This window comes from Equus caballus, chromosome 8 (assembly GCF_041296265.1).
Source record: "Equus caballus isolate H_3958 breed thoroughbred chromosome 8, TB-T2T, whole genome shotgun sequence".
In the NCBI taxonomy this organism is placed as follows: Eukaryota; Metazoa; Chordata; class Mammalia; order Perissodactyla; family Equidae; genus Equus; species Equus caballus.
Window position 1 is genome coordinate 102,113,174 of NC_091691.1, and position 26,996 is coordinate 102,140,169.

General features: G+C 50.1%; 1 protein-coding gene and 1 long non-coding RNA gene across 11 annotated transcripts in view; one reads left to right on the plus strand and one right to left on the minus strand.

Annotated features, from left to right (window-relative positions):
• The window catches only part of SLC66A2 (solute carrier family 66 member 2), a 97,841-nt gene that overhangs the window by 23,451 nt on the left and 47,394 nt on the right, over positions 1–26,996 (minus strand). For 7 of the 10 annotated variants that reach the window (XR_011441653.1, XR_011441652.1, XR_011441651.1 and 4 more), the window contains one exon: positions 24,914–25,130. Coding sequence is in view for 5 of the 10 variants with exons in the window: in XM_070275890.1 (XP_070131991.1) it covers positions 24,914–25,130 (217 nt within the window). In the remaining 5 variants the exon portion in view is untranslated. Of the gene's footprint in view, positions 1–2,578; positions 4,575–24,913; positions 25,131–26,996 lie in introns of those variants that run through there. The other 3 variants (XM_023648034.2, XM_023648033.2, XM_023648036.2) reach the window with 2 other exon arrangements.
• On the plus strand, positions 4,490–25,131 carry LOC138925452 (uncharacterized). Its single transcript, XR_011441657.1, has 2 exons — positions 4,490–5,983; positions 6,485–25,131. It is a non-coding gene; the product is annotated as an uncharacterized lncRNA (long non-coding RNA).

The window sequence follows — 26,996 nt, forward strand, 5'->3', positions numbered from 1 at the left end:
GTGACGTAAGGCCGTCTGCTTCAAGTGCTCACAGTGCTCCAGGGGGACGGGAGGAGGCCCAGTGTGCACACGCAACCCTGAAGCCACCCTGCGCGCCGTGCAGAGCGCCGTCCGATGCGCTGACTCAGGAGGGCTGGGCATGGGTCGTGATCACTCTGGTCAGTGAGGTGCCCAAGCCTGTAGGCTGGGTCTGTGCAGGCAGGCCCATCTCTGCATCTGTCTCCTCAGTGGTAAAACCAGAGGGATCCTGAAGAACCTTCTGGCTCCACATCCCAAAGATGAAAAATCCCAGTCCCTGCCAGAGCTCTCCGGTTCCCTGAAACCATCTGCGAGCATTTCAGGGGCGATTTGCATCTATGACACTCTCCCATTGCTCTTGGGCTGCTTCTGCTCGTGCTGTGCATCCTTCCTTGTACCCTGACCAGCAGGCCGGCCACTCCAACCTGCATGCACCTGCTCCCTCCACCACCACCTGCACCCACCTCCCTCCACCCCCCAATCACCTGCTCCCTCCACCCCTCAATCACCTGCTCCTTCCACCCCCAATCACCTGCTCCCTCCATCCCTCAATCATCTGCTCCTTCCACCCCCCAATCACCTGCTCCCTCCATCCCCCACCTGCTCCCTCCACCCCCCTAACCCACCTGCTCCCTCCACCCGCCAATCACCTGCTCCCTCTACCCCCTCACCCACCTGCTCCCTCCACCCCTCAATCACCTGCTCCTTCCACCCCCCAATCACCTGCTCCCTCCATCCCCCACCTGCTCCCTCCACCCCCCCTCACCCATCTGCTTCTCCACCCCCTCACCAACCTGCGCCCTCCATCCCCCACCTGCGCCCACTTGCTCCATCCCCCACCTGTGCCCACCTGCTCTCTCCACTCCCCTCACCCACCTGCTCCCTCTTCCCCCCACCCACCTGCTACCTGCACCCCCCTCACACACCTGCTTCCTCTATCCCCCACCTGTGCCCACCTGCTCTCTCCACCCCCCTCACCCACCTGCTCCCTCCACCCACCTCACCCACCTGCTCCCTCCACCCCCTCACCAGCCTGCTCTCTTCACCCACCCACTGTGTGTGCTTCTGGGGAATCTGGGGGACCCCTCAGACTGAACATGCTCCACTGTTGATGTTGGAGGCCTGAAAACCCCCATATTTGATGCCAAAACAGGCCTAATTCCTATACCCCTTATTTTAGGGGAAAATGCACCCCGCCTTCCCCCCACACACAGTTTCTTCTTGGCAGCTTGACTCAGCAAAACACTCACAGCTGTGAGTGCTCTAAGCTTTCAGAGCCTCCACTCAATGAGATGAGGCTCGTCCCCACCCAGGAGCCAGAGCAGCATCACCATTTTGCTCCCATTTCCAAAATGCTCTCCTGTTGAGAGGAAGAGCTATAAAAACAAATAGGAGATTTATGATTTTGGGGAAAAGTGATCTTCATGTATTTTTCCATTAGAAGCACCACTGCTCGTGGGGCTGTTAAGAACTTCTGGCCTCTCCCTGCTGGACGGCTGTGTCCGGCACTCAGGGCGCAGAGCTCGCTCGGCCGGGGCAACAGCTGGGCCGGTGAAACAGCTCCTGCGGCCCCGCCTCTGATGGCAATTCCAGGGACTCTTCAGAGGGACACGGGCGCCTTCTCCCTGTCACTTCTCAGCTCCTTCTCAGAACCACAGAAATAGGCTACAGGTAAGTTCACAGGAAGAGAGAGGGGTTACCCAAAAAAGCACCTTCGTATATTTTTTTGTCTTTTTTTTACTATTTGAATTTTTACTGTAGGCATTAATTTTTTAATTAAAATAGTTCATTTTAATTAACACTTTATCAGAAGGGAAAAGTCCACCCCCAAAGCAGGACCTGTCCTGCGTCAGTAAGTGGATCCAGGTCCACAGTGAGGATCCTTGCACCCTCAGAGGAGCGCGGAGGTCGCCACTTTGATCAGCCCATTCTTGGGTCTCCCAGGTGCCAGAGGCTGGGTGACTCGCCAAAACAATTAAAAATATATCTCTTTCATATATTTTCACTTCATATATTTTTTTAATATCTTGCCCCCAATGTAAATACTCTCCATGCGAAAAAGCAAATTGCTCAGGACAGACAGCTCCGTCCCTACTTGCTATACCGGATTGTCCTGCAAGTGTCCCGTGTGCTCTCGGTTTTCCTTGAAACACTTCTCTTGGCAGTTAAATGAGATCCTTCCCATCCTTTCGAGGCATTCTGTGTGAACTGGCAGAGACCAAGGCACCAAGATGTGACACAGACTCGCCTGCAGGGAGCCCAGGACTCGGGGTCAGGCGCCAGCCCACGCTGGCCTGGCCCTGCTGGCACAGGGCAGTCACTGTCCCCAGGGCTGGTCTGTTCTGGGGGAGCCTGGGCGAGCCACCGAGGTCTCTCAGGGGCCAAGCTGTACCAAGGGACCTGGTGCCGGCCCAGCCCCGGGCATGTGGATGTGTCAGGGCAGAGGCCAGTGCCTGGAGCCAGCCCCTCCCAGGGTCCCCCCACCGAGGTGAAATGAGGACAGGGACCAATGCTCCACTCTGGCCTGGGCCCCACTCTGACTCCATTCACGAGGCCACACTGGATCCGCGAGCGGTTTATTGATTTAGAGTCACCACACTGACAGAACCTTGAATGCTCCCGCACACGGCACATTCAGTCACTGCTTCAACTGGTGACATTTTAACCTGTAGGCAATTGCTGCTACAGACATCTCCTTTTGTGTTTTAAAAATAAACATTTTCAAAGCATCTTACAGGCCAAAAAACCAGCAGGACCCTCACTCAAACATTCAGGAGTTTTTGAGGAAAACTCAGGGGGCAGCAGCTTTGAACGTTTCCCACCGGCCACAGCAGACACCATGAGAGCTTTGGCACTGGCCGCAGATGGCGTGGACACTGCAGAGAGCCGCCCCTCCGCCCAGCAGAAGGGGAAACGCTGCCTGCGGGAGCCACACAGAAGCATCTAGAACCCTCGGCCTTGGGGTCTGGGGGCTGGCACAGGGCTGAGATGCTCTGAGATGCTCGTGTAAAACTGAGAGGGAGGGATATCCAGCGGCCCCGTCACAGCCAGAGGCAGGACATGGAGAAGCGCACACAGACTGGAGGACATTGGGCAGGGATGCCCACGCCAGGCACAGCCCACCACCTGGGAACGTCACTGCAGGCCTGAGAGCTCAGAGTGTGCGGATGCCCTGCACGCCGGGGGGGACGCCTGCCTCCAGCATCCTCTCCTGACCTGCAGGCTGTCCCCGTCCTGGAAAACGGACACCCAAGGCTCTGTGCCACAGCAGGTGTGTGCAACCCTGAATGCAAGGGCAGCCTCCCGGGGTGGTGGTGAGTCTGCCCCGCCCCACCCTGGGCCTCAGCCCTCCCTGGAGCCCATGCTGGCCGGCCGCACCCCGCCCAACACACACACACACACACACACGCATGCACGCACACACCCATGCACGCACACGCACGCCCCTGGGGCTCACGGAGTGCTCTGGGCTCTAGTTCCAACACCCCTCAGCTCGCCCTGGCCAGTGCCCAGTGGTGGACACAGGCTGGCTCTGTCCCCCCAGGGCGGGTGCACAGCAGCCTCTCCTAGGAGGACGCCAGCGTAGCAACGAGGGCCCCGGGCCCCACTGCCAAGTGGAGGGCCAAGCCCAGGTCCTGTGGGGCAGCTGTGGTGAAGGAGGCCCTGGAGAGACCAACTCTGGCCTGATAAAGGAGAGCGCACGTCATGGCATCCCTCCGGCTTCCTCTCCACGAGTGCCAGGCACACATAAAACTGGCCATGCTCTCTGCACCTGGGCCCAACCCTGCCGGAGTCCCACTTGGCTGCATGCCGTCACCAGGGCGTCCACTCGCAGGCCGTTCTGAGACTGTGGGCTCTGTGTGCTGGGACCCTGGTTGTCCTGATGCTGCTTCTCCTTCTTGATCCCCAGTCCCACCCGTCAGAGGCTCAGCCCCCAGCCTACGCCCCGGGCCCGCTGTGGGCTGAGCTGATCTCAGGGGCCGAGGTTCCCTGACACCCTCTGTCCTGGGGCGGCCCCAGCCTGCCATTCCCTGGGTCCGTGAGCAGCTACCAGGTTCTCGCTGGGTGTCTTCCAAGAGGAGACTCGCCTTCCATCCCCATGAAAACAACCGCATCCCAACCCTTGGGTGTAAAATCTGCTCGCTTGTCCTGGGAGTGAATGAGCACAAACACTGGCACACAGGCCCCCTGCCCGCCACCCTCTGAGCCCACAGAGGCTGATTGAGACCCCAGTGGCCGGGACACCATCTCAGGGGGCCACGGTGCCTGCCTGCCCCACACAGGAGGACAGATGGCCGGGCTGGTGCCTGTGGCCAGCGGTCACACGTCCTCGTCCTCCCCGGCCACCTCAGAGGGCCTTGGTACTGGCGGGGTGCACCGCATGGGGGGCCGGCTTCGGAGGGTGGCGGGCAAACACGTAGGCCTGCGCCAGGATGGCCAGGTCCACCAGCACCTGCAGCAGACCGCACACGGAGAACTGCAGGGGTGCGCCATTGAGCAGGAAGTACACTGTCTTGAAGGTGTCGCCACTCGTCCACATGAGCACCATCTTGATGCTGTGGAGACATGAGCCAGGGGTCAGGGGCAAAGCAGGGGTCAGGGGAACACGCACAGCGGTCCAGGGAACACACACGGGGTCCAGGGAATACTCACAGGGTCAGGGGACACACAGGGGGTCGGGGACCCACCAGGCAGTCAGGAGACACCCAGGCCCCAGCCTGTCCCTCCCATTCCTCCTGTCCCTTGAGGCTGCTGCGTGCACAGCCAAAGGGACAGGAGGGCCCTATGGATGGAGAAGCCTCGGCTCAGTGGGGCAGGAAGGGGCCAGCTCCGGGCAGGGCCCACGTGGCCTCCCAGACGTTCCCCCTTCCTGGCTGCAGGCAGATCCGCTGTGTGTCCCTCGGGAGACTCATGGTGGCCTCAGAGACACCTGCTCACACCACGTCCTGGGGGCCCACTCAGCAGGGGCAGCAGCTGCCTCAGAACTTCAGGAGGGCAGCCCTTGGCCACAGGGACCGCAGGGCCGCCCCAGGTCGTGGCACCTGGCCTAGTGTGCCCCATGTGCTGCTGATGGAGCCTGATGGCGGCCCCTCTCACCCCGAGCCCCTCCACCCCAGGCCCCTGGGGCCCCTGCCTGCACCCAGGGGTGCTGAGATCGGAACCAGAGGCCCCCGGGTGAAGCGGAACGAAGTGGGCAGCTCTCAGGAGTCCCTGCCCAGCCCCTTCACTCAGAAGATAATCTGAGGCGCTTCCAATTCTGTAATCGGTGCAAACCCTCCTTCAAATGCCTCTATTAGACCCTCTGGTCACAGGGAACAATGCCACTCACTGCCCACGGTCCACGCATTTCTCTATCTGCAGGCGGCCTCTAACGCCCCGGCTAGCGGAGTGCGACCATAAACACCGCTGTGTTTTCCTGCATAAAACGTTTCTGTCGGACCCATTTCCATCCGCAAGGTGAACTGTGACGGCTAATTAAGCTAGACCACGGAGTCTGTGGGAGTGGGAGCTGCCCGGCAGTGGGAAGGAGGGTGAGGACCCGAGTGGACAGGACACATGTAAGAATTGCAAACGCTGGGCCAAGGAGCCCTCCGTAGGCCGCCGAGGGCACAGTGGGGCACCCTGAGATCGCAGAGGGGGCTGCACCTCACCCGGGAGCCACTGACAACCTCTGAGGCCAGGTCAGTTCTCATCTATAAAACCCAGTCAGCAGCCCCTCTCCTGGACGCTCAGCACGTGGACGGAGCAGGCGCTGAGACATTGCTCAACATCCCCTCCTGGGCCCACTGAAGCATCCAACCGACCAGGCAGAACCGGACGGGAAGTGGAGATCTCTGCTGACCTTTCACCCCGGCTGTCCCAGGTCTTCCGGGATCACCACCCGGAAAGCGATGCAAGGCTCGGAGAGCTGCAAAGAAGGCGCGCTCCGGGCCGGCTCGTCTGTGGTCAGGCTCCCCGCAGCCAGGTGAGCACGGTGCACCTTCGTTGGCTTGTGGTGTCGGCTCACACAGTGTTTCAAAACTTTTGTTTTGAATTAGCAGATGACTAATTCTGTGTAAAAAAAAAAAAAAATCCAGATTCCTGGCTTCCCTTGAAAAAGATCTTTCTTGGAAGATTTTAAAGTATGCGTTCAATTCTTTAATAGGTATGGTGATCTATTCAGTAGATATTCAGGTTATCTGTTTCTGCTTGGGTCAGTCCTGGTAGTTTGTGGCTTTCAAGTAATTGGTCCATTTTATCCAAGTTGTCGAGTTTATGGGCAGAGCCGTTCACAGTGCTTCCTCCTAATGTCTGTGGGTCTACAGAATGTCTTCTCTTCCACTCCTAGGGTGGAATTCGTGTTCTCTTTCTTCTTTGTCAGTCTGACCACAGGCTTACAATTTTAATGGCCCCTCAACTCCCCTGGCAAGGAATCCTCAGTTTCCCATCATCTGAAAAGGTCTTCATTTCACCTTTATTCCTGAAGGATATTTTTGCTGAATATAGAACTCTGGAGTGACAGTTCTTTTCTTTCTGCACCTGAAAAATGTGCCACTTCCTTCTGACGTCCGTGGCTCCTGAGCGAGGCCGTGGCTCCTGAGCGAGGCCGTGGTGACGCGGGTCGTCTTTCCCCTGGAGGCGGTGAGTCCTGGCTCTGGCTGCTCCCACTCGTTTGACTCCAGGCCTCAGCAGTGATGTGGTGCACGCTTGGGACTGGCTGAACTTCTTAAATCTGTGAGTGTATCTTGTATCCAATTTGAGAACTTTTCAGCATTTATTTCTTCACTATTTTTCCTGCTCCACACTTTCTCCTCTCCTCTGAACTCAGATGGTGTGAATGTTAGACTTTTTGGTACTGTCCCGAGTCTGTTCTTTTTTTTCCTCCCCTGATTTTTTTCTGTTGTTCAGAGTGGAGGCTGTTTATTGATCTATCTTCACGTTCACGGACTCCTCTCTCACCTCCATTCTACTACTGAACTCATGTACATTTTTTATTTAGCTAATAGTATTTTTCAATGGAAAATTTCCTAAAATTTTTCTGTTTTCTTTTCTGTAGCTTCCATTTTTTTGCTGAAATGTTCCATCTCCCCATTCATTTCAAGAGTGTGTGGTCCTGCTCTTCTGAGCACGGTCATACTGGTGACTGTAAAACCTCTGAAATCCCGGTATCGCGTCACCCTGGTTGACCGTCTGTTGGTTGTCCTTGTTGTCTGTTGGTTGTGTTTTCCTTCGAGAGTTGTTGAGATTTTCCTGATTCTTCATACAGTGAGTAATTCTGGTTTACATCCTGCACATTTTCAACACCTCGTCAGTGCTATTTGGACCTGCCACACAGACAGCACCCAGTGGCCACTCTGGGCCTTGGCTGGTGGTGTATCCCACAGTTCAGTTCTCAAAGCCTTGGGGGTGTGGCCTAGGGCCCCTTCCATGCATGCCCAGCCTGGGGGTGGGCCCAGGAGTTCATGCACAACTTTATGGGATCCCTTTCCCAAGATGCATCGTCTCTTCCAGCTCCCTGATGCTCTGTGCTCTCAGGGCCCCTCTCCTGGGCCTCCGGCTGGTGAGCCAGGGCTTTAGTCTCCCTGGTCTGCTGTGCACACCCCACGGCTGGCCCTGCCTCCAGCAGAGCCCTGTACTGAGCACATGGACGTGCCCACGGAGCCTTCCTACAAGACGCCTCCCCACTGTCACCCTCGTGTCCCCACCTTGCTCCTCCCCGCCCCGGACCCTCGGTCACCTCCTTTCCTACATGCATGAAGCCCGGCAAAAAAGCAAGAAATGGTCTTTCTGGGCTGATCTCAAAGTCACAGATTAGACAGCCCAGAAGGAGTGGGGATGGCTCCCTTCACATCCTCTGCTTTGTCCACGCTGAAGTGAGGGAGAAGGGGGGAGCACAAGGCCCAGTCCCACTGGGGACAGTCATCACGGACGTTCCCTCTGTGGAAAGCCACCCCCTTAATGACCCGGACACGCAGCCAGACTTGCTTTGCCTTCTGCAGCTGTGCTCACACTGCACTTAGGGGGAACAAACGGGACTGCTCAATTTCACGGGAGGTCCCAACTGCCAAGGGTGAGACTGATGTTCTGGAAACTGTCAACACAAAGACACATCTGCATTCATTTCTTTTTAGGTCTCCATCTGACATCCGGCTCATGACTCCTTTCCCAGAGTTGGGCTCACACACTGGGTGACTCACGTGCAGGCACTGGGAGAGCTGGATAGCTCTGCTCCTGCCCAGTGGGGGTGGGGCCACTCCAGATGCTCGAGGCCACAGGGCAGACCCAGGGCCCCCAGAGGGGCAGTGGGGAGCGTGCCCGTTTGCTCTTCTGCCCGAGCAGGTGGGCCCAGAAGCATGCGGGACAGCCACCCTCACGGGAATGCCAGAGCCACTGCGTGCACGCCTGCACACACCAACAAAAATAGCACCATGCTGCCCCAAGAGCCAGCTGGCTGCAGCCCTGGTCAGACGGGGGCCAGGCGGCTGCAGTGAGGACAGCCAGGGGTCATTAATGCGCCAGGCTGTGACCGGAGCCCGTCTGAACAGGTGCGGCTCTGGGCCTGCTTTGCTCAGGCCCCGCTGCAAAGTTCCACAGCTAGAACCGATGTGGTGGTCCAGCGTACAAGACAGCCTGCCTGGTGCCATCACACATCCTGGCTGCTGGGGCCAGGCCCCCGCCCTTAAACACAATAAGGTAGCCTGTGTGGCTCCTCTTTTATGGAGGAGGAAACTGAGGCACTGAGAGGTTGACTCGCCCAAGGGCACCCCGCAAGTGCCTCATGGGGCTAGGGGTGGGGTGGGGATGGCAGAGGCACAGCAGGAGCCCCATCCCGGCACCACCTGTCGCCTGTCCCGGCCCCCTGTCAGTGCCCCTCTGGGCTCTGGATGCACAGGTGCACCCTGCACCCCAGCAGGTGGAGCTGTGAGGTCACTGCTCAGAGATGGGCCCTGCCTGACACACAGCAACATTTTTAGCTGCCCAGATGCATCACCTGGCCTCGGTCCTCCAGTCAGCTATGGCACGGGGTTGGGAATCTAACCGCCTCGCTGAGGCCCCCTGACCAGCTGCATGTGCAGTGGGCACTGGGCAGCGCAGGGGCACAGCAGCCAGGTCAAATGTCAATCAGCTGTTTCCACTCGGGTCCTGAGCAGGAAGTGAGCACCACCGAATGAGTGGCATGTGCATCAGAGGGGACGCTCTCATGTGGAGGGCAGGGATGCTGGACGCACAAACTCCCACCAATTCCAAGCCAGGCTCCCTCGTTCACACCCTCTGGTCACCCTGGGAGCCCATGGTGGGTGAGGCGTCTGCCCGAGCCCAGGCCTGCACTCCCCACGCCTCCCGGGATCCTCACAGCTATGCACTCCTGCTCCCCAAATAGGCTGTTATGTAATCCTTCACCCTTAACTAACAGAGGGAAGTGGGGGCGGGGGGACCGAGGAGGGAGGGAAGGAGGAAGGGAGGGAGGGACAGAGGAGGCAGGGAGGAGTCTCAGAGGTTTGGCTATCACTGATGAACACACCAGGGATGTCCTAACAGATACTAAGTCCGGAGTGGTGGGTCTGGCCTCGTCCTGGGGGTGGGAGTTCCACCCCGATGAAGGCCCTCCCTCCTTGGGCAGAGGAAACTCCAGCAGCCCCGGTTCCAACAGTGCAGGAAGCCCACCCGCAGGGCACAGAGCAGACACCTTGCAGAAGTCAGTTTGCGTGGGAGGGGAGACGGTCACTGTCCAGGCCCCAGGCTGCATTCTTCTGGCTCAGGCTGGTGGCCTGGGAGCTGGATTCCTTTTTCTAGGTCCCTCCGCATATCCGCCCGTCCATCCCCAACTCCAGCTGCTGCCTCGTCTGCCCTCCCCTCCCTTCCCTGTCCCACTATTTTAATCTGGGCTCCTGTTACCTCATTCTTGGCTCCAGCATTTTCTTCTCAAACTGGGCTGCCAGATCACTACTCCTAAGACACTTCTCACCTCACCTTTGCCCTGCCCAGCAGTCCAGAAAGCCTCTCCTGGGCCAGTGCCCAAGAGGTGAGGGCCAAACTCCCGTGCCTGCACCCACTTCCCCTGGAGCCCACGACTCAGGCACCTGCACCCCCTCAGCCTCCCCCGCCCCCCTCCTCATTGGCACCTCCCAGCCTGGGCCCAGACCTGCCCCTCCTTTCCACCCCTCAAAAGCTCTCCCATGATTCAAAATCCACCCAAGACACACTCCAAAGGAGTTGGTCTTTGTGACCTTGGGTATGACACCCAAAACAAAGAGAATAAAAAAAAGATGCATTCAACTACATCAAAATTAAAATCTTTTGTGCTACAATGGAAAACATCAAAAAAGTGCAAAGACAACCCAAATAGGAAAAAATATTTTCAAATCATATATCCAATAAGGTTCTAGTATCCAGAATATCTAAAGAACTGTACAACTCAATAATAAAAAGACAAACGACCAAATTTAAAAATGGGCAAAGGATCTGAATAGTTCTCCAAAGAAAGTCCAATATCACATAAGAAGATGCTCATTACTCATCAGGAAAACGTAAATCAAGTCCACAATGAGATCCCACTTCACACCCACTAGGATGGCTAGAATCAAAAGTCAGACAGTAACGAGCATTGTCGAGGGTGTGGAAAGGTCAGGACCCCATCCGCCGCTGGCGGAACAGAATGTGCAGCCACCATGGGAAACATCCTGGAAGGTCCTCAAGCGATTAAACACGGCTACCACATGACCCGGCAGTTCTGCACCTCGGCAAGTTCCCAGAGAGAGGAAAACACACGTCCACAGAAACTGGCACACGAATGTTCACAGCAGCACTATCCGCAACAGCCAAAAAAGACAAACAACCCAAATGCGCATCAACTGAAGAATGGATACACAAAACGTGCTGTGTCCATACAAGGATCCACACAACAAAATTGATATGTGGAACATGGGTGAACCTTGGGAACATTATGAAAAATGAAAGAAGCCAGACACAAAAGACCACGTATTGTATGATTCCATTTCTATGAGGCGTCCAGAACAGACAAACTCTCAGAGACAGAAAGTAGATCAGTGGCTGCCTAGGGCTGGGGGCGGGGGAGGCTGGGGCAATGGGAGCGGTTACAGGCACCCCTCGCTTTACCGCGCTTCACAGACACTGCGTGTGCACAAGACCCTCCACCAGCAAAAAGAGGGCAACTCGCTGAAGGCTCAGGTGATGGTTAGCATTTTTTAGCAATAAAGTATTTTTTAGTTAAGGTATGTATGTTTTTTGAGACATAATGCTGTTGTACAATTAATAGACTACAGGATAGTGTAAACACAATGGTCACATGCACTGGGAAAACGAAACCTTGTGTGACTCACTTTATTGTGATGTTCCCTTTACTGCAGCATTTGCTTGATCTCGGTGGTCAGGAACGGAACCCGCAGGATCTCCGAGGTACACCTGCACTAAAGGGCACAAGACTTCTCTTTGGGGTGATGAAAATCTTCTAAAATTAGACTGTGGTGGTGGCTGCGTAAGTCTGTGAATGGACTAAAATCCACTGAATCATACACTTTAAATGAGTGATTGGATGGTGAGTTATATCTCAATAAAGTTATTTTATAAAGAAGGCAGGGCTTTTTCTTCCTTTTAAGGGGCTTTTTCTGAACCGTTATTATTCTAGTCTCCTCTTATATTTGGCTGGCTGACTGGACTGTGTGTGTGTGTGTGTGTGTGTGTGCATGTACATGTAGTGTGTACAGGTGCATATATGTGGGATGTGTGTGCACACATACACTCAACCACACACGCCGTGTATGGCATCCTCCACTCATACAATTACGGGGCCTACCGTGTGTCAAGGACGGCATAAAGAAGACGCACGGGGCGGGGGGGGGGCGCTTGCCCCGGGGCCAAGAGGTTAAGTTCACACGCTCCGCTTTGGCGGCCCAGGGTTTCACCGGTTCGGATCCTGGGCACAGACCTAGCACCACTCGTCAGGCCGTGCTGAGGCAGCACCCCACACAGCACACCCAGAAGGACCTACAACTAGAATATACAACTATGTACTGGGGGCCTTTGGGGAGAAGAAGAAGAAGAAAAAAATTAAAAGATTGGCAGATATTAGCTCAGAGCCAATCTTTAAAAAAAAAAAAAAAAAGACGTGTGGGGGCTGAGAAGTGGAGTGGATGCAGCCCCTGGGGAGACGCTGCTCCATCCCCAGGCAGCTAAGACTCCAAGCTGCTCACCTGGGGCTCAATATGATGCCAGAGCTGGACCAGGTGACCCGTCTCCCGGACGCGGCCGTCAAGGCATGAAAACCAGGTGTCCCAGCTGGGACTAGGCCGTGGCCTGGGCAGCCTGAGATGCTGCCCTGGAGAGGTGGGTTAAATTCTGCCCACTGCTGCCACAGCGCGGCCTCAGCTCCCCCACCTCAGCTGCGGCTCAGCCCCCCGACTGCACAATGGCTGCGACGCGTGCCCCACACAGACGGACACACGGCCCCTCCCTCCCTCCTGCCACCCCCTCACAGGCCACTGCGGCCAGTCACACCAGGGCCTGCCGTGGGCGGGCGCCCCGCGCTGCCTTCCAGAACTTCTGTGCCTCGGTGCTCCTGGCATCTCCAGAGGCTTCCCCATATGTCCTCCCACGGCACCCTCCCCATCGCTGGGCCTACGCGTTGGCCTCTTCTCATCTGTTCCACCCACCCTGGGCTCCCCAGTAATTACTTGTTAGGGAACAGTCTTCAGACCCAGGAAAACATGGAGGAGGGAGGCGGCTGGCATTCTCGCAGCATCTGCCTCTCAGAGCTTCCCGCTCTAATTAGTGAAGTCACTTCAAGCGCCTCATCACTTTTTATTACTGCTTCAGACAACAATCACTTAATATTCTTTTAAAGGGAAATCGTTCAAAAATATCTCTGACAGTTGCTCCAAAGAAAAAGTATGTGTGCATGTGTCATACACGTGTGTGCATGTGTACATGTGGGCGGGTGTGTGCATGTGGGTGGGTGTGTACACATGTGTACGTGGGTGTGTGCATGCGCATACACACATGTACATACACATGTACACACACATGTGCACATGTTGGCGTGAACGTGCACGTGTGTGCATGTGGGTGTCTGTGCATGCACATGTGCCCACGTTTACATGTAGGTGTGTGGACGTACACATGTGTGCATGTGGGTGTGTGTGCACGCACGTGTGTGCACTCAGACCCCTTAAACAAGCCCGGTGAGGCAGGACCCTCCAGGAGGCGGCCTGCGGCAGGCTGACGAGGAAGTTGACAAACGGAAGTTCAGAGCCTGCCCACCTTGAACATCCTAACAGTCTTTGATCTGACACGGACTTGAGGCCAAATGTCCCAAAGCGGGTCCGAGGTGGCACTTACACCTCCTGTGGCCCAGGCCGCCAGTGCTGGCTGGTCCTCAGAGAAAAGCTTCATGCGTCATTTTTCAGGCTTCTGTTGCTTTCCGTCCATCTCCTGCCTCTCCTGCGTCTGTAAGTGCCAGCGTGTGTGCATGCATCTCAAATGCATAACTGTAAACTGGAGACTACACCCCAGGAAGCACACGCGCTCCATCAAGCTCACTCATCAACCTGCACAGGGACACTCAGATCCTCATTTTCAGGATCACCGAGTCAGATTTACCAACCTGACTGCCAGCTGCTCTGGGCTCTGGGGACGCTGCACAGAGCAGGAGAAAGGAGGTCATTGCCCTAGGGCAGAAGACAAAGTGACAACCAAAGAGAGAGGACCTTAGACAGTGGCAGGCCCAGCTTTAGATCAAGAAGGCAGGATGGAGCAGGGAGCTGGGGGATAGAGGAGAGGACCAGCCAGAGTGTTCCAGGTAAAGGAATGTGCAAAGGCCCTGGGGTGCACATGAACTTGGTTAAGAGAAGCGAATGCTAAATGGAAAATGGCAAAACCGCTGTCCCCTGCCCATAAGAGAAAAAGGATTGTTTTGTTTATGCACATGCTTAAATTTAATCCATTACTAGATGAAAACACCTTTAAAGTTTCCCTACACAGACTTCTTTGAAGATGAATAAATTTTTATAGGAAACAAAACTGTAATCTACCCCTGCACTTAATCTCCCTCCAACACACATTCAGTCTGTGCTCGCCCCTGAGAAAAGGACGCTTATCGTTTAAACAGAGAACAGAGTCACCTTCCCACATTAACTCTGGCACGCTTAACTTCCAGGGGCAGGAAATGGATGCCAGCTCTGAGCGGGAAACCTGTGACCCCCTACCACCCAGAACTGCCCCCTTCACCTCCATGACCCCGATATCACCCCTCTCCACCTCAGGCAGATTTAGGGCAGGGTGGCATGCCAGAGGCCAGGAACACAGGCCACAGGCTCAAGGCCCAGGCAACCCCCAGCGGCCTGGCCCTGCAGGCTCGCCCACGTAAGCCCCAGCTGCATCCCTTCACATGGAGATGCTCTACTAGGCGTCCCACGCTCAATAACACGATGGCAACTCTGAACACGACCTAACGTGACCACATCTCCACTGAGATGGCAGGGACATCTTATTTCTCAGTCTTCCTAACAAGGACAAACACGGTCTTGACGGGACCCTGCACTTGGAGCCGACTGAATTAGCGACTCACGCCCATGGCAGAGACTGACTCCCCGCGTGGGCGCGGGACTCTGCTCACGACGTGACGACTTCTGTGGGTCAGGTCGTCAGTCCCCGCAGGGCTCGGGCCCCCCACACGCACACACACGCCGGGCGTTCCAGCCAAACCTCCTCACAGTCTCAACTGGAATCCCCTTCTTCTCTCGCGGACAACTCCCTCCTTCCGCTCTCTGCCTTCTCACAGCCAGCACCCGCGTGGAAGATGGCGGGGGGGCCACCGGGGAGAGGGACCTGGGTCACTGAGGGCTGATGACCACCCACGTCCTTCACACCCTGACATCAAGATTTCAGTCGGCGCATGCCATTCCTCTTCTCAAGGTCAAATACTCCAAAGGCCACGCTCTCTGCCACTCACACGACCAGCTTCTGAGACGAGGGCCTGAGCCTCAGGTGGGAAATGGACACACAGCCGTGCCCACAGGGTGCTTCTGCAGAGCGAGACAGACCCAGCACTCTCGACGGGAGTCTCTTCCCAACACTGCTTTGCCAGATGAGTTACTACAGCCCCGCCAGGAACCCGTTACCCCAGGGGGCCTCTTCTGCATCTTTTGCTGTCACACACAAATTCTCCAAGAATTTGGACAATCACCTAGTGCCTATACTGTAGATTTTCCACATTCATAAGTGTCTCCCCAGGTGTCCTATTTTCCACAGGTGATTTAGAGAGTCAACTATTTCACTCCTTCATTTGTTCATTCAATAAATATTTACTGAACTGCTGTAATTTTCCAAACATTCATCAAACACTGGGGAGAAATGAATGGATGCGTCCCTGCCTTCAAGGCCTTCCGTCAAGCAGGTGAGACACTTGGGCTTCTGGGCTTCCCCTCAGTGTCAGACGGCAAGGACACTTCTGGAGGCACATGGAGATAGTGGTCAAACAGTTAATAACAGGAAGATGAAAAGTCCGGCCTAAAAGACAGCTGCAGACATGTTTTCCGTACTGAAGAGAAAACCATTGCACAGAAAAGCAAAGGTCAGTCAAAACCAGGCGAGACACGAACTTGGGCTTCCCAGAAGATGGACTCATCTCCCTATTCCTCCCACAAAGTACAACGGATGGCCCTGGACATCACGTATAACACACACAAGAAGACTCCCAAAGGTGGAGAGAAGAAGGCTAGGGACCTCAGCACTCAAGGACGACACAGTGGCCAGCCCTTGTGGGAAACCCTGGGTTTTCTTTTTGCCCCATGAATCCCAGACTTGGAGCTGAAGAAGCCAGCAACCTAGAAAGCCAGCAGATGCAGATCAAAAAGCCCCAGGAACCAGCTGTGCTCTCCATCCGAGAGACCAAGAACAGGGCTGCCTGGCAAGAGAGGCAACTTTAGACACTAAAGGCCCTACTCTAGACAAACAACACACAAGAAGTATGGCTCCTCCACCACCCATGACAGCAAAGAAGAGTGGGAATCCTAGTCTTCCACCCCTGCCAGCCACCCAGTCCTTCCGCCAGGGAGGTGACAGAGAAAGCCAGCTAAAACAGACCCAGAGTCTTATAACACGGAAATGTCTAGGCTCCAGTGGAAAATCACTCATAATACCAAGAACCAGGAAGATCTAACAGAACAAAAAAAGACAATCTTTAGATGCCAAAATTGTGGTGACAGAAATTTTTTTAAAACTAAAGGTTTTAAAGCAGCCACTGTAAAATTGCTTTAATGAGCAATTGTGAATATGCTTGAAACAAATTAAAGAAATAGAAAGCCTCAATAAAGAGAAAGTTTTGCCAAAGAAATAAAAGATATAAAGAAGAACCAAATGGAAATTTGATGTATTCAAAAATACAACAACCCAAAAGAAAGTCAGTGAAGGGGCTCAAGAGCAGAATGGGTGGGACAGAGGAAAGAACCAGCGAACTGGAAGACAGCACAACAGAAATCAGCCAACCTGAACAAGAGAGAAGACAGGCAGGGGAGCAATGCCTCAGGGCAGTGTTTGATCATAACAAACAATCTAACATCCATATCATCGAGGCAGAGAAGAGGAGGGGAAAGGGCAGGACTGAAAAAGTACTCAAAGCAATAACGGCTGAAAACCTCCCCCAAATTAGCCAGAAACAGAACCCTAGAGATTCAAGAAGCCAAATGAATCCCAAACAGGATAGATCCACACCAAGACACACATCACAGTCAAACTTCTAAAAACTAAAGACAGAGAAAAAAATATCAAAAGCTGCTAGAGAGGAATAACACCTTTCTTACAGGGGAAAAAATAATTAAAATGACAGGCGATTTCTCATTAGAAACCATGGAGGCCAGAAGGAAGTGGCACAATATTTTTCAAGCACTAAAAAAAAAGAACTATCAACCCAGAACGTTATATCCAGAGAAAATATCCTTTAGGGGTGAAAGGGATGTCGAGACACTCTCAGAGGAGGCAAAAGTGTTGCCGCCACTGGATACACCCTGAAAGATGGCGGAGGGGCTTCTCAAAACAGAAAGAAAACAGTAAAAGAAGGGATCTGGGAAGAGCAGGAGGCAGAAAGAACTCGATAAGCAAACATAAAAGTCAATACAATAGACATTCCTACTCTTCAGTTTCTGCATTATGTTGATTGAAGCAAAAATTATAAAACTGTCTAATGTGGTTCAAAATATGAGTAGAGGAAATATTCAAGAAAATTACAGTATAAATGGAGGAGGATAAAGGGAAATAAATGGAGGTAAAGTTTCTATACTCCATTCAAACTGGTAAATGGTGACACAAGGAGACTGTGATAAGTTGTGTATATTAATGTAACACAGACAAATCACTAAAAAAAATTTATACAAAGGGATACACACTCAAAAACATTAAATAAAAACAAATTCAAAAAAACATTCAAGTAAGCCATATAAAGTCAGAAAAAGAAAACAGAGAAACAAGAAACAGTACAGAAAACAAAAAATAACATAGCATATTTAGGCCCTAACATATCAATAATTATAATCAGTGCAAAGGGTATAAAGATGTCAATTAAAAGACCAAGATTGGTAAAATGAATTAAAAAAATGTACTCAACTATATGCTGTCTACAAGAAACTCACTTCCAGTATAGTGACACAGGCAGGTTGAAAGCAAAAGAATGGAAAAAGATATATTATGCAAGCATTAATCAAAGAAAGAAGCAGTGGCTATATTAGTATTAGATAAAGCCCATTTCAGACCAGATGAAATTACTAGAGACAGAGAGAGACTAACGTAATGATAAAAGGCTCATCTCACCAAGAAGACACAGTAATTCTCAACGTGTTTTCACCAAATAGCAAAGCTGCCAAATATGTAAACCAAAAGCTACCAGAGCTAAAACCAGAAATGGATAAATTCACAATTATAGTTGGAGACTTCGACATCACTCTCTCAACAACTGATAGAAAACTAGGCAGAAAATCAGCAATATGGAAGAACTCAAGAACACCATCAACCCAAAGATCTAACCTTAGAACCCAAAGTCCTCTAATCCTTGAGAACATTCCACTCAAAACAGCATAATACACATTTCTTTCCAAGTGCCCGTGGAACACATACCAAGACAGAAGATATTCTGAGCCATAAGACAAACTTCAACAAATTTAAGAGAACTGCAATCATACAGTGTGTGTTCTCTAACCATAATCAAACTAGAAATAAACAAAAGAAATATCTCTAAACACATGGAAATGATACAACACACTTCTAAATAATCTATAGATCAAAGAGAAAGTCTTAAAGGAAACACACATTCATAGTCATGAATAAAAATGAAAACATCAAAATTTGTGAGACAGCTAAAGCAGTGCTGAGAGGGTATTTATAGTGCTAAGCACTTACATTAAAAAAGAAAAATTCTTATATCAACAAGTCTTGTATCAACAAATAAAGAGCAAATATCAATGAAATTTAAAACAGAAAAATGAACAAAACAGCTGATTCTTTGAACAGATCAATAAAATTGACACACTTCTAGCAAGAGAGAATATACAAATTACAAGGAATGGAACAGGGGACATCACCACAGACCCTGCAACATCGAGAAGACAAGAGGGAATACTGTGGCCAACTCCACACTCTTACATTTGACAACAAAGATTGAATAGACCAATTCCCAAAAAAGCCCAAACTACCACAGCTCATCCAATATGAAATAGATCATTTGAATAACTGTAACTATTATGGAAATTGAATCCGTAATTTAAAACCTCCCAAAACAGAAATATTCAGGCCTAGATGGATCATCAGAGAATCCTAGTAAATGCTTAAAAAAAGAGTTAACACCAAGTCTGCACTATCTCTTCCAGAAAATAGATGGAAGACTTCCCAATTCATTTTGTGAATCTAGTATTACCTTAATACCAAAGCCAAAGAAATAAAAAAAAAAAAACCTACAGACCAATATCCCCCATGAATATAGGCACAAAAATCCTTAAGATATTAGCAAGCAGAATTCAGCTATACACACACACACACAGATACATAGATATATATACATTCATATATATAAATTATACACTATGGCTAAGTGAGGTTTTTTCCAGGGATGCAAGACTGGTCTAATATTTGGAAATCATCAATGTAATCACCATTAGCCAAGGAAGAAAAGTCACATGATCATATCAATCAATACAGAAAAAGCATTTGACAAAATTCAACACTCATTCAATACAAAAACTTTCAGAAAAACAGGACTAGGAAACTTTCTACACCTAACATTATACCTAATGGTGAAACACTAAATGCTTTCTCCTTAAGACTGGGAACAAGCAACCACTCTGTTATCACTGCTCTCATTCAACATTGTGCTGCAAGTTCTAGTTAGTGCAATAAGGCAAGAAAAAGAAATAAAAGACATACAGATCAGAAAAGAAGATATAAAACTGTCCCTATTTATACGTGATTGTTTACATAGAAAATCCAAGGGATCTACAAGAAAATTCCTAAAACTAATGAATTCAGCAAGGTGGCTGGATATAAGATAAACACATAAAATTAATTGTATTTCTACATACTAGCAACGACATATGGAAAATTAAATTGAAAATGCAATACCAATTACAATCACTCAAAAGCAAATGAAATACTCTGGTGTAAGTTTAATAAAATATGTACTAGACGTGTATCCTGAAAACTGGAAAACGTTGATGAAAGAAGCAAGGAAGATCTAAATAAATAGAGAGATATTCCATGTTAACGGGTTAGAACACTCAACATGGTAAAGATGTCACTTCTCCATAAACTGATACACATTTTTAATGCAATTTCAATCGAAATCTCAGCCAGATTTTTGGTAGGTATAGGCAAGATTATTCTACAATGTATATGAAAGGCAAAGGAATTTGAATAGCAAAAACAACCCTTAAAAAGAAAAAGAAAATGGGAGGAGTCAGTTTACCCAATTTCAAGACTCATCATATACCTGCAGAACTAAAGACTGTAAGGTATTGGCAGAAGGAGAGACAGACAGATCAATGGGACAGAGGACCCAGAAAGAGATCCATGCAAACATGCCAAACTGATTTGTGACAAAGGTGCAAAAAAAAAAAAAAAAAAAAAGAACATCAACCTAAGTCTCATGTCTTACAAAATAATTAACTCAAATGGATCACAGATTTAAATATAAAACACAAAACACTAAAACTTTTAGAAAAATACAAAGGAGAAAATGTTCAGGACCCAGGGCTAGGCCACGCATGGTGCCTAGACTTGACACCAAAATCATGATTCACAAAAGGTAAACTGATAAGTTGGACTTCATCAAAATTAAAAACATTTTCTCCATAAAAAAATCCCGTTAAGAGTATGAAAAGACAATCTATAGACTAGGACAAAGTATATGCAAACCAAATATCCAAGAAAGAAATAGTATCTAGAATATATATATATAATAACTGCTCTCAAAAGTCAACAGTAAAAAAAAATCCAATTAGAAAACAAGCAGAAGACATAAAGAGACATCTCACTGAAAAGGATATATAGATAGCAAATAAGCAAACAAAAGATGCTCAACATCATCAGCCATTAGGAAAATTACAATGAAAACCCCAATGAGATATCACAACACTCCTGTCGGCAGCTAATGTAAAACAGACATCCACTGCCAGCAAGAATGTGGAGAAACTGCTGGCGGGAAAGCAAAATGGTGCAGCCACCGTGGAAGACAGTTTGGCAATTTCTTTAAAAACTAAATATGAAACTACCACACAATCCAGCAATTGCATTCTGGGCATCTATCCAAGAGAAACAGATTTACGTTAATGAAAAAACCTGTACATGAATGTTTACAGAAACATTATTTGTAACAGCTGAAAACTGGAAACAACCCACATGTCCCTCAACAGGTGAATGGTTAACGAATTGCGGCACACCACGCCATGAGACACCACGAGGAACAGCTGTTGATACAGCAAGCACCTGGATGGATCTCCAGAGAATTATGCTGAGTAAAAAAAGGCAACCTTAAAATATTGTATACTGTATGATCTTATTTATACAACATCCTCGAAGCGACAACATTACAGAGATGGAGAAGAGATCAATGGTTGCCAAGACTTAGGGTTAGGTGGGTAGGGCTAGGACAGAGGGAGATGGTGTGACCGTAAAGGGTGCCAGGCAGCCCTGGGGTGACAGATGCCGCGTCTGGACTGTGTCAGTGTCAGCATCCTGGCTGTGAGACTGGGCTGTAGTTTGCAAAATGTTACAATTGGGCAAAGTGGGTAAAGGGTACATGGGATCTCCCTGTATTATTTCTTTATTTCCTTTTTTTTGGTAGGTTATTTTTTACTTTATTTTTTATTGAGGCAAAATACATGACATAAAATTTACCATCTTAATCATTTTTGGTGTGCAGTTCACTGGTATGAAATATATCCACTTTGCTGTGCAACTATCACCACCATCCATTCCCATAAATCTTTTCATCCTGTAAACTGAAACTCTGTCCCCATTAACTCCCCATTCTTCCTTCCCCCAGCCCCTGCCAATCTCCACCTTTCTATTTATTTATTTATTTATTTATTTATTTTTAATAGCAGTAACATTGGATTATAACATTATATAGCTTTCGGATGTACATCATAATATATTTTGAATTCTGTGTAGATTACATCATGTTCACCACCCAAACTATTTTTATTTTATTTTTTATTTATTCCATCTTTCTGTCTCTATAATTTTGACTACTCTAAGTACCTCATACAAATGGAATCATACAGTATTTGTCTTTTGTGACTGGCTTATTTCACTTAGCATAATGTCCTCAAGGTTCACCCATGTTGTAGCATACTTCAGAATTTCCTTCCTTTTTAGGCTGAGTAATAATTCACTGTATATATATCACATTTTGCTTATCTATTCATCAATCAATGGATAGTTGAGTTGCTTCCACATTTGAGCTATTGTGAATAATGCTGCTATGAACATGGGTGTACAAATATCTCAACTTGCTTTCAATTCTTCTGGGTATATACCCAGAAGTGGAATTGCTGGATCATATGCTAATTCTATTTTTAATTTTTTGAGTATTTTTAATACTGTTTTCTACAATGACTGTACCATTTTGTATTCCCACCAATAGCGATAAGGCTTCCAAATTTCTCCACATTCTCATCAAGACTTACTCTTTTTTGTTTTGTTGACAGTAGCCATCCTAATGGGTGTGAGGCGGTATCTCATTGTAGTTTGATTTGCATTTCCCTAAAGATTAGTCATATTGAGCATCTTTTCTTCTGCTTATTGGCCATTTGTAATCTTGTTTGGAAAAATGTTCATTCAAGTCTTTTGCCCATTAATTGGGTTGTTTGTTTTTTTGCTGTTGAGTTTTGGAAGTTCTCTATATATTCTGGATATTAATCCCCTATCAGATATATAATTTACAAATAGCTTCTCCAAATCTGTGGGTTGCCTTTTTACTCTGTGGATGCTGTCTTTTAAGGCACAAAATTTTTTCAATTTATGAAGTCTAATTTGTCTATTTTTTCTTTTGTTACCTGTGCCTTTGGTGTCATATCCAAGAAATCATTGCCAAATCCAATGTCATGGAGCTTTTGTCTTAGATTTTCTTATAAGAGTTTTACTGCTTTAGGTCTTACATTTAGGTCTTGATCCATTCTGAGTTAATTTCTGTAAATGGTGTTAGATAAGGGTCTAAATTCATTCTTTTGCATGTGGAAATCCAGTTTTCCCACCATCATCTGTTGAAAAGACTCTCCTTTCCCCACTGAGTGGTCTTGGCTCCCTTGTCGAAAAGCATTTGACCATATATGTGACGGTTTATTTCTGGGCTTTCCGTTTTCTTCCATGGTCTATATGTCTGTCTTCGCCAATAACACACTGTCTTGATTACTGTAGCTTTGTAGTAATTTTTGAATCTCAGTGTGAGATTCCAGTTTTGTTCTTTTTTGAGGTTGTTTTAGCTATTTAGGGTCCCTTGAGATACCATATGAATTTTAGACTGGGTTTTTCTATTTCTGGGAAAATATCGTTGGGATTTTGACAGCGACTGCATTGATCTGAGACCGCTTTGGGTGGTAGTGACATTTTAACAAGACTAAGTCTTCCAATCCATCAACATGGCTGTGTTTCCATTTATTCACGTCTTCTCAAATTTCTTTTAGCAACGTTTTGTAGTTTTCATTGTACAAGTTTTTCGCCTCCTTGGTTAAGTTAATTCCTAAGTATTTTATAGTTTTTTGATGTTATTATAAATGGAATTATTTTCATAATTCCCCGAGGTGAGGGCCGCCCCATAAGGGAGTGCCCTGAGACCTCCTCTTGGTGGTGTTGGGGGAGTAAGCTGGGGTGTCATTTCCTACATTAAGGGGCTTGAACCTTCAGCTTCTGGAGACACTGTGGATCATGGCCTCCTGCCACTCGTACACGTAGCCTGCTCTCTGGCCTATCTCTGACCCATGGGTGGCCCTTCCCCATCATAAAAGCTTGGACTTGGAAAGTCAAGACAGTGTTGGATTCACACTCTCAGGGTGTCCCCTGCATGCCGGATACAAGCGCTGATTGCAGACATGTCAAAGGATTTAACCGGTAAACAGTGACAGCCAAGGTGCAGCCCAGCACACAGGTACACATGTATGGGCTGATGGACTCAGAAGCAGCAGGTGTGGGAGCAGTGTGAGCCTGGTGTGAGCATACTGCGCCACAAAGCAGGTGTTCAGCCTCAGTGAGTCAGTGGAGGCCGAGGGCCCACGGGGAGGGGACGCTACTCCAAAGCCACTGGATCAGCCATGTCCAGTTCTGAAGGTGCACATTAGTCTTCTGCCATCACGTGTCACTTGAAAGGACACCATCCAGGGAGAATTCGGTGGGGAAGGGACTGGAAGCCATATCATAGGAGTAACAGCTGACATGCCTGAGGGGGGTGAGCACAGAGAAGAGACCCCTCGGGAAGTGGGGTCATGATGACCTTCACACACACAGGGCGGGACTGAGGGTCGGTCCACATGGATTTCAGGGAAGAAGTTATGAGCAGTTCAGGCACTACATAAGGGGCCTCTAACAGAGCCTACATACAATTGTTAGTTCCTATATGAAGAACAGAGCTCCCCATCACAGAGAGCAAGCAAGTGCTAGAGGAGCACCTGGCAGGAATGATGATTCTGAGCAACCAATCCAAGAGGGGCCCAAGGGATTCCAATGGACACCCAGACCCAGTGCCATGGGGGACACTTGCAGACCCACGCAGGGGAGGGAAGGGCTCCATGCACCAGCTTCAAGTACCATCCCACACTGGCCTTCATTACCTGGAGGACATCTGAAGACATGGATGGCAGCAGGACATTCGCTCTGCCCATGACACACAGCAACCACCAATGAGAGCGTATTTCATGACACACGGCCACCACCAACATGAGCACATCTCATGGCACATGGCTACCACCAACGAGAGCACATCTCATGACACACGGCCCCCACCACCAATGAGAGCACATCTCATTTCACAGGGCCACCAGCATGAGCCGGGGCTGCCTTTGTACGCTTCCGCACTCTGTGGGCAGAGCCTACTCCCCTCCCGCCCCTCTTCTATGCTCAGCACCTCCCTCCCACCACAACGCTTCAGGCTCCATAACCCTGAAGGAGCAGCTTTCAGCTCCTGCAACCGGTTATCTGCTTCATAAGAGGGTCTCAGCTCCCCTCACCTGTGGCACACTCACTAATGCTCATGCATCAGGAGGTCAAAGGACCAATGTGTTCAAATCTAAATTGCCCCTTAACTGGAAGTTTTACACATATCATTGAAAATAAAGCAGCTAGATTTGTACATATTTCATTTTTACCAAACATGTGGGCAACCTGGTGCTGATGGGCACAGCAAGAGCATCACGTGCCCACCTACCTCATGCCCTCCGTGGACTGGTGGCGGTGGTTGCGGTAGAGCTGCGGCACGCCCAGCATGGCCTCGGTCAGCACCGCCAGGAAGCCCAGAGTCTCCACAAACAGGGCCGAGTCAATGGACAGGTATGTGATGTAGCCCGCTATGCCCGTGAAGGCCAGGACACACTGCACGTAGTCCGCAAAGCTGCTCCAGTGCCAAAAGTAGTGAGGGTCAAAGTCTAGGGCAAGAAAGAGAGAGACGTGAACTGAGTGAGGAGGTCAAGGTCAACATGAGGGGAGATGGGAATTGAGTGAGGAGGTCAAGGTCAGCATGAGGAGGGAGACGTGAACTGAGTGAGGAGGTCAAGGTCAGCATGAGGAGGGAGACGTGAACTGAGTGAGGAGGTCAAGGGCAGCATGAGGAGGGAGACGTGAACTGAGTGAGGAGGTCAAGGTCAGCATGAGGGGAGACAGGAATTGAGTGAGGAGGTCAAGGTCAGCGTGAGGGGAGATGTGAATTGAGTGAGGAGGTCAAGGTCAGCATGAGGAGGGAGACGTGAACTGAGTGAGGAAGTCAAGGTCAACATGAGGGGAGATGTGAATTGAGTGAGGAGGTCAAGGTCAGCATGAGGAGGGAGACGTGAACTGAGTGAGGAGGTCAAGGTCAGCGTGAGGGGAGACGTGAACTGAGGGAGGAGGTCAAGGTCAGCGTGAGGGGAGATGTGAACTTAGTGAGGAGGTCAAGGTCAACATGAGGGGAGATGTGAACTGAGTGAGGAGGTCAAGGTCAGCGTGAGGGGAGACGTGAACTGAGGGAGGAGGTCAAGGTCAGCGTGAGGGGAGACGTGAACTGAGGGAGGAGGTCAAGGTCAACATGAGAGGAGATGTGAACTGAGTGAGGAGGTCAAGGTCAGCGTGAGGGGAGACGTGAACTGAGGGAGGAGGTCAAGGTCAGCGTGAGGGGAGACGTGAACTGAGTGAGGAGGTCAAGGTCAGCGTGAGGGGAGACGTGAACTGAGGGAGGAGGTCAAGGTCAACATGAGAGGAGATGTGAACTGAGTGAGGAGGTCAAGGTCAGCGTGAGGGGAGACGTGAACTGAGGGAGGAGGTCAAGGTCAGCGTGAGGGGAGACGTGAACTGAGTGAGGAGGTCAAGGTCAGCGTGAGGGGAGACGTGAACTGAGGGAGGAGGTCAAGGTCAACATGAGAGGAGATGTGAACTGAGTGAGGAGGTCAAGGTCAGCGTGAGGGGAGACGTGAACTGAGTGAGGAGGTCAAGGTCAGTGTGCGGGGACAGATGTGAGCTGTGGGGTTCCAACTGCTCTCGACCCAGGCACTTCTGAGGGAGCCCTGATACAGATATTAACTCAACATAAACGATGCTAAAACCCTCCAACTCATCCTAGAACAGCACTGACAGTACAGTGCAGGATTATCCCAGAGCCTCTGGAATCTCCTCCCTGGGTGGGAACCCCCGATCCCCATCCACAACTGCATCACTTCACCACGCATCTCTGTTTCTTCAACATCAACAAGGGATACACTACCCGCCTCCTGCGGTTGTTTTAATGGTTAAATGAGTTAACCACGAATCTTACAGAGTTCCCGGTCCACAATAAGGGCCCAATAAATGTATATAATTATTATCACCACACACTGAGTTGACAGAACATTATCGTTTGCTCAATAGATGGATCCTGTAGAAACCAAATTCATAAGCACTCACACAAATCAGCAAATTACATGAAGTTCACGGGCTTTGGAAGACGAACACGGGAGGGCCTGGGGAAGGTCAGGTGGATGGGGACGAACACAGAGGGAGCGCGCGAGGGGCCTGATGTGCCCGAGCCTGACCGGCCCATAGAGCGCAGGGTCCAGAGCCAGGGCACCCACCAGGAAAAAGGCCCAGCAGGGCTGCAGCTGTGGGTGAGGTCACGAGGTGCCAGGGCTGGCTGTCCGGGGCCTACGAAGCGCCATGAGGAGGGTGTGCAAGCACACACACGCCCTGCCCTCCCAGCCCCAAGACCCAGGCTGCCCCCCACTCCACCCTCACCCCATGTGACAGCACCACCAGGCTTCTAAGCTAGAAAGGAGGGGTGCAGGTGG